General features: G+C 36.3%; 1 protein-coding gene across 2 annotated transcripts; it reads right to left on the reverse strand.

Annotated features, from left to right (window-relative positions):
* Positions 1–1,912: 1,912 nt before the first annotated feature.
* On the reverse strand, positions 1,913–11,264 carry LOC100536609 (uncharacterized). Of its 2 annotated transcripts, none has more exons than XM_088650374.1 (4): positions 11,204–11,264; positions 10,490–10,636; positions 2,656–4,173; positions 1,913–2,618 (listed from the first exon to the last, which is right to left on the reverse strand). In XM_088650374.1, the coding sequence occupies exons 2-3, from the start codon at positions 10,572–10,574 to the stop codon at positions 2,927–2,929; spliced, it is 1,332 nt and encodes a 443-aa protein (XP_088506500.1). In that variant the 5' UTR covers positions 10,575–10,636; positions 11,204–11,264; the 3' UTR covers positions 1,913–2,618; positions 2,656–2,926. The 2 variants fall into 2 exon arrangements, with proteins under 2 accessions (XP_088506500.1, XP_088506501.1); XM_088650375.1 differs by having other exon boundaries at positions 11,071–11,228.
* Positions 11,265–11,622: the final 358 nt, after the last annotated feature.

Below are 11,622 nucleotides of genomic sequence, written 5' to 3' on the forward strand. Positions count from 1 at the left end.
AGGAATATAGCAACACTGTAATCTGAGGTGACTTTAACAACCATAAACATTCTGAAAGACAAGTTACATGAGTATTTGAAAACAACAGTGAGTGGCTAAATAATAGAGTTTATGCAACTTACACATAATTAAAATCCAGAAATTATCAATACAAGATTACCTCAATGTGAAAATAGTAGATAGCAGATCTTTTTATTGATATCAATATTATTTAGGCATTTTAACATCTATTTATATACTTTAACTTGGTGATAGATGGGAATAGATCACCCAAACTAACAATTCTGTCATTTAGCCACATCATTTACGTGTTCCAAACATATTTAGCTCTTTTTTCTGCTGAACAATAAAGAGGATATATTGAATAAAGCTGCAAAACTGTAACTCTATCTGCCTTTCTCATCTTTTTCCCATTTCTCTTGCCATAATCTATTAACACCTTCTTTAATTATTGTCTTGATTTCTGATTTGCTAAGAGGAACTTGTATTTCTATTTGATTTGATTATGCTTGCAATCCGTCATTGACAACATTATTAGACTATTAGATTATTACAGAAATTTGTCATTATCAGATTATATTCAACAATATGTAGGCTAGAGTAGTTATACTGACACTGTAAACATTTATTTTCATGCACAACTTCGCTATGAAAGAAAAAAAAAACATCAAATGCTTGTCGTAATCATAACTCTAAAATGAGATATGATCATTTAAATGAAGTGCACACTTGCGGTTTTATTTTGACTAAGTGCTAAGTGCTTCATACTTCACGCGCGGCTCCCAAACGATCACTCTGTGCCACAAACTGAATATTATTTAAAACTGTAATACCTGTTACTTACAACATTTGCAAATTCTGTTCACTAAAGTAGGCGCGTGCGTGTCTATTATTAAGTTGAGCACGCTCTCACGGTCAGCAGCTCACATCACGTGTGATTTTCCGGCTGCAAAAACATCATTATATGAAGACAAGAATGACATTTTCAGGTGAATTATACCTTATAAATACAGTATGTGACACTTTTAACAACATTTGGAGGTGTCTATGTCACTGAGCAACATTATGTGAAACAATGAAAAGACTTGTGCAGCCGCCTTTTCTTCTCTCCTTAACTTGAAAATATGATTGACAGAATCGTTGAAATGCTGGAAGATCATCAAGGGGGTCGAATCGAGATCGCAATCTTTTTACCATTAATTGTGCGGCTCTAATCCCTAATCATAACTCCTGTACAGCAGTCCCACAAATTTCTGACACTCGGTGACACTGGAATACCCTGTCAGAAAAGTCTAGTGGCTGTCAATGAGCTTTTTACAGTGTCTGCTATAATGTTAATGCTGTTGTTTTGTGTTTACATTGATGAGTATGGCCACTGTGTTAAATGCACAGTACTGTTACGATCTTATTGCCACATTAGATCATTATGATAACATATACCTTCAGTGATTTCCTGAAGATAAATACCCAAAAATAACAACTGAAATAAGTACAGCAGTCGCGATCGTCTAATCTCATATGAAGCAAAAAATCGCGAGGACATATGATGACGTGTGCAGGTACTGTAGTGCTGTCCCAATTCTTAGGGGTAAAATTTGAAGCCCTTCAACTTAACCCTCAGTTGTAAGGGCCAAGGGGAAGGGGTAGGGGTACAAAAATAGAATTGGGATTGGGCCTTAATATTTAATCCACATAAATTTGTTAAAAGTGTTAAGTTAACTTAATTTGTGTTGTGACAACATGAAAGTATTGTGTGGAACCCTGCTCAAATATGTGCACAAATATGGTGATTGGTTCATAATAAGTTGAAGCACATTGTCAGATTTTGCTGTATTTGGCTTAACCCTTCTTGGGTGGCTCACCAATGTATAGATAACTCTAATACATAAAATAAGTAAGCTGACCAAAGTTCTTACGGGCAGAAGACTTTATTAAAGACAATTAATTGGACAGTTCATCAGCATCAGATGTTAACTTGTCTATCTTCAAGTAACTTAAACCAAAGTCTGTGAGACACTAATTTATAACAAAGCATGAAACCCCCCTGGAGATTACACAACTGCTTTGGTTGGGTCACATCTCTTGAGTTCCTGTAGGTCATTTGGTTGCATATGAAACAAGCCAATACAATCGATCAACATACAGAATTATTGTGCCTTCTTGCAGCCCGATAGCAACTCTCACAACCTGGTACTGGGCTGTGACCCCTGATCTACACTACAAAACAGCTGGCAAAATCTTCAGCCCTCTTCAGTTGAGGTTAAATTTTCAGGTGTTCGAAGGGTTTCATTATCAGTAACTTAATATGTATTCAAGAGTTCACACTTGTTTGGCATGCTATCCCGGAAGAGACCTAAGCTCAAAAGATCCTCGAGCCCTAAGCTCCCTCCCATTAGCAGGACGAGAGGGGAGTGTGAGCTCAGGTAGATCTTGATGAACTCCTCAGACTTCTTTCTATTCTAATGACAGATATAGGGTCGGCTAAAGGGAGATATAAGGCTTACTAAGAGCTCGACTATGGTGCCAATTTAATGTCCAGTTTACTTAGGTTGTGTATTTTTGGACTGTGGGAAAAAACCAGGAGAAATCCACGCGAGCACAGGGAGAATGAGCAAACTCTGCACAAAAAGTCAACTGGTTAGCAGCGACTTTAACCTGCGACATTCTTCCTGTGAGGCAACAGTGCTAACCACTGGCTAATCATTGGCTGCCGTGTTGCTCAATCTAGAAAGGAGGGGGAGTAAGGGTGGGAGGGGGATTCTTCAAGACGAAGATAACTGAGTTAAGAGGACAATCATAAGCATGTGATCCTCTTGAAAGTAGTTTATAAATAAACTTCACTTGAATGAACAGCCAAACTACGTGAAAAAGCTGCCGTTTTGAATATACCTGTGTTTGTGTGGACAAGGCCTCAATGTTGAGGACTCTACTCCCCATTGTGAAGCTTTAGGTGAGCGCTGAGGCTTCTTTTACACTTAAAGCCCTTTCCACACTCACTGCATTTAAAACGATCCTTTCCTGAGTGAGTCTCCATGTGTTGCTTAATGGAGTCTTTGCGTGTGAGACTCTTTCCACACTGATCACATGTAAACAATATGGTTCCAGTATGACCATCCATGTGGTTCTTGAGGCTAGTTTTGGTTGTGAAACTCTTTCCACATTGAGCACATGTAAACGGCTTCTCTCCAGTGTGAGTTCTCATGTGGTGTTTGAGTGTGCTTTTAAGTGCAAAACTTTTACCACACTCTGTGCATGTGTAAGGTTTCTCTCCAGTGTGAATCCTCATGTGGATGTAAAGGTCTTGTTTTTTACCTAAACTCTTTCCACACTGTTCGCAGATGTGAGGTTTCTCCCTAGTGTGAGCTCTCATGTGAGCAATCAGGGTCAGCTTTTTACTGAAACTCTTTCCACACTGTTTACAGCTGAAAGACTTCTCTCCAGTATGAGTTCTCATGTGTTCTGCAAAGTGTCCAGCATGATAAAAGCTTTTTCCACACTTTTGGCATGTGTATGGCCTCTCTCCAGTGTGAATTCTCATGTGGATTTTAAAGTTTTGTATTTGACTAAAACTCTTTCCACACTGTTCGCAGGTGTAAGGTTTCTCCCCTGTGTGAACCCTCATGTGAACATCAAGGTTTGGCTTTTGACAGAAACTCTTTCCACACTGTTTACAGCTGAAAGGCTTCTCCCCAGTGTGAATTCTCATGTGTGCTGCAAAGTGTCCAGCATGATAAAAGCTTTTTCCACACTTTTGGCATGTGAACTTCCTCTCTCCAGTGTGAGTTCTCATGTGTGCTGCCAGGTTTCTTGCATGACGGAAGCTTTTTCCACATTCTTGGCATGTGAACTTCCTCTCTCCAGAGTGAATTCTCATGTGGGCTTTAAAGCCTTGTATTTGACCAAAACTCTTTCCACACTGTTCGCAGGTGAAAGGTTGCTCCCTAGTGTGAACTCTCATGTGAACATCAAGGTTTGACTTTTGACTGAAACTCTTTCTACACTGTTTGCAGCTGAAATTACACCCAGATTTGGATTTCCGAAGTCTTCTGTGTGATGAAGTCTTTTTAGTCAGTGTGGGTTTTTCATCAGTCATTATTTCTTGGGGTTTCTCAAACTGCTGTTTCTCATCCATTTCATTCTGTCCATGAGTCTCTTCTTTCAGCACCATCAGATCTAAAAAAAAAAATAAAATAAAAATTTGCTTTAGTATAAAGGCTCAAAGCGACAAGCAAGAAATGGATGTTTTCACCCAAATATTAAAATGACCTTACCATTTACTCTTCATCATGTTGTTTTAAACTTTCCTTTATTGTGGAACACAGTAAGCCAGTAGCGTTTTTTTTTTTTATATATATATTTTCTTTTGTGTTTAACATGATCAAGAAACTCAAAAAGGTTTAAAACCACACGAGGAAGAATAAATGGTGAGGCTATTTTCATTTCTGCATCAACTATCCCTTTAAAAGGTTCCTACAATTACCCATTTTTTACAAGATGTAAAATAAGACTTTGGTGTTCCCAGAATGTGTCTGAGGTTTCAGCTCAAAATTAGATCGTATACCTTGTAGAATATTTAATTTTGGGGGTCAGAGGAAAACCAAGCTCTTTTTGTGCATGTGGCTTTAAATGCACATAACCAAATGCACTCGCTCTAGATTACTCATGTTTTTTCCTCAATTGAGACATATCCTGCATGTCCATAGCAAGTATGCATAATTCACGCTTATATTTGCAAGTTTGCATTATTGTATAAAACTTATGCAAATTCTTAATGCCACATTTGCTTTAAACAGGAGTGATGAGGATACGGCAAGATGACATGCTTTGTTACTTGTTTTCATTTATTTGCACTTTTGTCTTTGTTTTCTTGTCTTTGTGTATGCCCTGAGGCTTAGCTGAAGACCTACTTGTTGACATTGTATATACCTGACAAGATGCAGAAATGCCATCTAAAAAGGTTACTTGTGGTTTGTCCAATCAGGGACAGTGACAACATAATTATACAAATAATAATGATAACCCAGGGTTTACAAATGTGAACTGTCTGTTAATGAACACCCAGGATTATTTTTTAACCCCAGGTATAGCATGAGCAGTGTGGAAGGTGACTACAGATAACCCAGAATTTATCCAGGGTTAGAATGACCCAGGGTTAACAATTTGAAGTGTGAAAAGCCCTAAGAATACTCCGCATCAGCTCTCAGGATAAACAGAGTACAATGACAAACAGTGACAACTGTCAATCACGTCATGATGACCTGGGGCCTGTTTCAGTAAGGAGGTTCAACCAACTACGAGTTTAAACTTGAACTCTGAGTTGATTTACCGAGAGATTAAATACTCAGAGTTTTCGGTTTGAGAAAAACATTTGAGCTACAAAAGTCTTTCAGTCAAGAGCAGTAAGGGATTTTCTCTTCTTTTGTTGTTTGATTAATGCTAAAAACAGTCGGCAGCAGGAATATTGTGCGCTGTCACTTTAGGAATAGTGCGGCTCTGATATGGTTTCTCTTTCAAGTGTCTTTTGATTCTCAACTTGTTTGTATATTATACTAACAAGGGTTAATATGACTAATCACTAAACACTACACAAATTTGCATGTACTTGATCATTAAAGCGCTCACATTAAGATGGCATTAGATGTATGTTTTCTGCTTGTCTCCGAGCCTGTCCAAGGCTAAGCGCGGTGCACACACAGAGCATGTGCACTTACGCACTTTTAAAAATAGGAATGATGCGCGTCCCGTGCTGCAAAAGTTACATTACAGCACATGCTTTTAGTCATTTTCATGTGGAACTGAGCTTTGCAGAGCAACAAGTGTGTACAACTGGAAAGGGAGCGGTATATGATGGAATAATCGTTTATCTCGATAAATGGATTTTCATAATCATTAGAAGCCAAAATCAAAATTGAAACCAGATTTTCGATTAATTGCACAGCCCTATCAAGTGGTAGAGGTTGATATGACATTTAGAATGTAAACAGGACTAAAAAATCATTTTAGAACTAGTAATAATCCCATTAATCTAGTTACAGTACATGTCCGTCGAAGGTTAGTGAATTTAAGCAAATTATTCATTAAGAAAGGACAAGCCATTCTGCTATGTGACTTTGTTCTTTGTGTTACTGAAATGTAGGCAATAGCTATGATTTCATCTAAAAATGTGAATTAAATTTATGCGCAAAACTGGGATGTCACATAAAAAATGTGCGAATAAAGCTGCGTTTCCATCCAATGAATCAAAGAGAACAAAATAGTCACTTCCTGATTAACAGGCCCCAAATATGAACAGTAAAAACAGAATTTACTGCGGTAGAAGAAGCTACATGAATCTTTTCTTTAAATGACAGCTCAGAGGTCAATGCTGGCACACAATGAACACGTGTTGGCGTTTGAAGCAATGAGACGCAGAGAACAGACACTCTCGACATGCTCTAGACGCTCTGGAGGTCAATAATAATATAATAACATGAATACTGAAACGGTTCAGGTGTTTTAGAATGACCAAAACAACATTTCAGATGTTTATAATGTTCTCAGCCTGCTGGTTTGTGCATTCACACACATTTTCATCATCATATGATCTCTTATACCAAACCTTTTTAAACACACATACTGGAATTTGTTCAGTAAAAGTGCTTGCAAGGTTTACGAGAGTTTATCTTCTCTTATCGAATAAAAAGTTTGTCCTACTCAGTTATGCGCATGTGTCTTTATGCTTATATTTCAAAAGTTATGTGCATCATGACGTTTCCATCAACCAATTTTTTATGCTTATAGCCTACCCAAAATGCACATAAAATTAGGTGGCTGAATATGTAAGGCTAAGTGAGAAATACCACTTTATCTTTTATCTCTTTCAGAGACAGGCTCTCTTGCTCTGCAAACAAGTGTGTTCATGACTATACATACAAAGAAAAACAATAAAATTAGAAAATATGACTTTGCTACAATAAGCAGCATTAGGCATGGGTCAGTATAAGATTCTGACAGTGTGATAACCTTGAATAAAAAATATCACAGTTTTATGGTACTGTGATTACTCCTCTAAAATATATTCTTTTAAATGTCTCTGTAAAAAAAAAAAAAACTTTTTCCTCTTTGAACACAAAAAACATTTTCTTTTGAGAAACTTTTAAAGTATTTTGGAGCAGTAAACATGTCAGGCTGAATCACTCAATTGAATCATTGACTTCTGCTGTCTTCATTTGTTTCATAAACAGAGATTTCTTTACAATTTAAAATGGCATCTTTGGAGATACTGTTGTCCTGAAAATCTTAAAACAAAATGTAAAAAAAAACTTACATGTAGCGATAAACGGTACAGCAGAAAATATTGGCGGTTTTAAACCTCGGCTTTTTTCAAACTGCGTTATACCTTGAAAACGGTTATCGTCCCATGCCTCAGCAGCACAACACTGTTTTTAGGATCTAAAATTAATTCTTTAATAAAAGTCAAGAGCAAAAAGATTCAAATGGCGGCGCCTGCTGGTACGTGAAGAATATGGTCAATACTGATGAACTTTACACTCAAACCTCTGCATTATATCAGCATGCTGTAATCCATTTCTTAAGCAGCAAAAGTCATTTTTAGACTAGTTTGTTGGCCAGTTGTAGTCAGCGCAATGTTTAACGTTATTGTTCCACAATAGTTTGTTCATTTAGTCTCACGTCGCCCTGCAGCAACATCATATAGTTTAGATTACTGTACAATGTTTTATAATAATTAATTATTTTATTGTCCACTTCATTCAGCATATTTAATATCAGGGGCATCCATGTTTTTTTTTTTTTTATACTTTAAACCAGGGTTTCTGCAGGTTTCACCAAGTTAAATGTAAGAATTTTTAAAGACATTTTTGAGACCATTATGACAATTTTAGACTCATAAAGGGCTAAAGGCTAAGGGATTTTTCAAATTGCCCAGATGGAAAAGATTTTAATTTGCCCCATTTAAAAAAATATGATAATTTAATACATTTAATAATACAATAATAAATTAATTAAAAATATATATTGATGAAAAAAGTTAATTTGGATCAATGTGACATATGCAAATGGAGAGTACTAAGCCAACACCATTACCGTTAAAGCAGATATCTTCTATGAGAATACAGTAGGTCAAATATCTTCAGCTCAGTTTAAGTTTTTTTTTATTATTAGTTGTTTTTATTTATTTAATATAGCGCTGATGCTCAAGGACACTTTACAAACAGTAGGAGAACAAGAAAAGCAATAACCTTAAGAAGGTAGAGAAAATGGGAGACTAATAATAAATAAAATAATGACAAAAGACACGAGAACAAGTAACAAGAGAGAAACTCATACCTGTCTTTCAATAGTTATGTTTCCATCCACCTATTTTTATGCACATAAAAAAACGGTTTATGAAAACACCATGATGCAAAAAAAAACAAAACAAAAAAAAACGTATGCGCATAACTGAGTTGGATAAACGTTTTATTCAATAAGAAAAGATCAAAAATCACGATGGAAAACACGATACAAACTCCAGTATGTGCATTAAAAAGGTCATGTGATTTTGTTATAAGAGATCATGTGATGATAAAAATGTGTATTAATGGACAAACCAGCTGGCTCAGTACATTATAAAACATCTTAACTCTTGTTTTGGTCATTCTTAAACACCTTACAGTTTAAGTATTAGTGTTATTATATTATTCATGACCTCCAGAATTAATAGCATCTTCGCGTCTGACACCTTTAAACGCCACCGCGCGTTCACTGCGTTTCAGGATCACCCTCTGAGGCGCAAGTCATTTATTAGATGAAGAAAAGATTAGCCGCATTTCCACTGTTGGGCATGTGCAAGCCAGGGCTTTTATCGGGCAGGGCAGGGCCGGGCCAATCGCAAGGGAGGGTTGAGCAGTGAGGCAGAAATCATGTCGCGTTTCCACTGTCGGGCTAGTACCTCGCAGCGTGTCATGCAAACCCCGCCCCCAGAACTTCCCCCGAATCAAACGTCACACAACCCGCCCACTTCAGCGGGAATCAGGCGGATAATGCATGCATGACAGAAAAAAGGTAGCCTAGTTTCTGCTTTCACTCACCCATAAAATGCTGTTTACATGATTTGATTAATATTATCGTATCCATATTCTTTATAAATAATATTTCAAACCTCCTCCGGTGTTTATTGTTTTAGAAAATATCTAAAATCTTTTTTTCAGATAGGCCTTTGTAAAATGAAAGTTTAATATGGGTTTAAATGGTTTGATTTATGTACTGTTTATAGGCTACCTAAATTATTATAGCTAGATTTTATTTGTTTTATATTGGTTTATTCATTTTATGTGATTTTATTATATGCGACATTTGTAATTATTTAAATTATTTCAATATATCTTAGGCTATATTATTAGGATATGACACTATTGTTTTTGAGTCTACAAAAATGGACACGAAATTTGTAAAGTTTAATGTCTTTCAGTTGTATTTATGTTGTGTATTATCTTCAAAATAAATAAAAACAGAAGCCGCTCGCAGCATCAACAGAACTGTGAAGGGAGCGCTCTTTTGCTCGGTCTCACATTCACATACAGGCATCTAAACGTGCACAAACACCTTTTAAACTTGATGAAAACTCTCGATAACCTTTCCTGTCTGCTGTGTCTTAAATACGGTGTAAAGATTATTATGCGTTATTGAAACATCAAGGAGGATGCAGCAAAGTCACTTATAAATGAAAACTTTATTATTTTATGCAACAGCCTTACATTTAAAAGGGAAACATAAGGGCGATTATACACAAAAAGACCCCAGCCTAAAAGGCTAGATGCTTTCTTTCCCTTATTTTTTTTTATTTGGTTATTTGTTTGGTGCATGTACTCGTGTGCGATCGGAAAACTAGTGTCTGCCTCTCCTTTCACTCCGCCCCAGCTAGCCCTCTTTGGCCCAAGGTATTCGGCGGGCTGAAAACGGCCGGCCGCTGGCCCCGAGAAAGCCCCGCTTTGGCCCCGGAAGTGATAGTGGAAACGTGACTGGCCTTGGCTCGCTCACTTTAGGCATGATAGTGGAAACGCAGCTATTGATGCAGCTTCTCTTTTCGCAGCAAATTCCATTTTCATTGTTGATATTTGGCGCCAGTTAATCAGGAAGTGATGATTTTGTTCGCTTTGACTCTTTGTCATTGTATTTGCACTGTCTGTATTTTGCACTGTTGTTGTATTTAAACTGTCTGTATTTTGTACTGTCTGGGGCCAGCACCTAAGCTTTCCACTCATCATAGCACACGTGCTGCTGATGATGTGACAATAAAAGTGAGTTGATTTCATTTGATCCAGTTTTGCACATAATATTAATTTGCATTTTTGGATAGAAACATAGCTCATGAGTGCTTATGTGCATTTAGGAGAACTAGGCAGCACACTCAGGGCTGCAAGATGGATTTAATTGAATATTCTTACTATTAAAATATATCTGAATGAGGATTAAATGACCGAGTTGGTCTTTGAGAATGAAAACCAACCTGTTTGTTCCTGCAGATCTTCCTGTTTGACTGTGAATGTTTCTTCAATCTTCACATCCTCACTCTCCACTTTAATAAACGCCATCTTTATAACAGTGTGGAGATCAGTCGCTTCAGCAGTTTTTCTCTGTGTTTGGACACTTTATCCTGTTTAAAATAAACAAAAAAAATAAACAGAAATGAAATAACTTCTCCTTAACACTTACTCCAACAGTTTCTTTATATAAGAGTAATTAACAAAACATAAATCAGGAAAGTCTGAGCAAGAAACAATAGCCACAAATGACCTGATTAAAACAAGTAACATTACTTCATTTCTTATTTATAGTGATGTATACTTAGAATGGAATGACATTATACTGTTTAATAAATTAAACCTTCAATAAGGAAACTTATTACTCACATCTCTGTAACTTTTTAAACTTTATTCTTTATGTATGTTCTTAATCGTTTTGTTTGTTTTATTTAGCTTATTGTCTGCTTAAAGCAATGTGTAGCACTTTTTTGCACTAGACAAATTTCCTCTCAGGGACAAAAAGGTTATCACATCTTTATTCAAACAATAGTACTATTTTACTCACATTAATGAGGGCTATGTTGTATAAAGGGTAAAATAATATTATCAACAGCAGGTACATAATTTAGCACTGAATGACAAAAAAACAGAAACTTTAATCAATCGCTTTATATAAGTGTAAACGCTTTAAATCAAACCTTTCTCCAGTTGAATCACAACGCTGGAACAACGCAGGCTTATGACGTCACACGTCACGCCAAAATAAAAGTCTTTTTTTTTTTTTTTAAACCTTTTGCCACTTACTGTTGCTCTCTTGACTTATTGATACATTTCTCCCTCGTTTCCATTTTCTCACAGACGCACATATATTCAGTATTTGGAGTTGATCAAAACCTTTACTCTAAACATTTTAAGACAATTAAAAAACTTTTTTAATCCACTAAGACTAAGTGTTTAAAGCAAAAATCTCAACATTCTAAAAGGTATAACAAATAATCTAATGAGTGTTTAGAGCTGAAACTTTACAGAAAAGGGAGGTAAAATAGGTATCCTTCATGTAAAAAGTATTCATTACTACTACACGTTTTAGTTCTTCTAACTAGTCATGACTTATATA

Source organism: Danio rerio, chromosome 4, assembly GCF_052040795.2.
Source record: "Danio rerio strain M-AB ecotype USA chromosome 4, GRCz13ab, whole genome shotgun sequence".
NCBI lineage: Eukaryota > Metazoa > Chordata > Actinopteri > Cypriniformes > Danionidae > Danio > Danio rerio.

Coding starts and splice junctions, on each gene's coding strand:
- LOC100536609 (XM_088650374.1), bottom strand. CDS start 10,574: ATGGCGTTTATTAAAGTGGAGAGTGAGGATGTGAAGATTGAAGAAACA. Junction 4,174..10,489: donor AGATCTGCAGGAACAAACAG/GTTGGTTTTCAT, acceptor TTTTTTTTTTAG/ATCTGATGGTGCTGAAAGAA.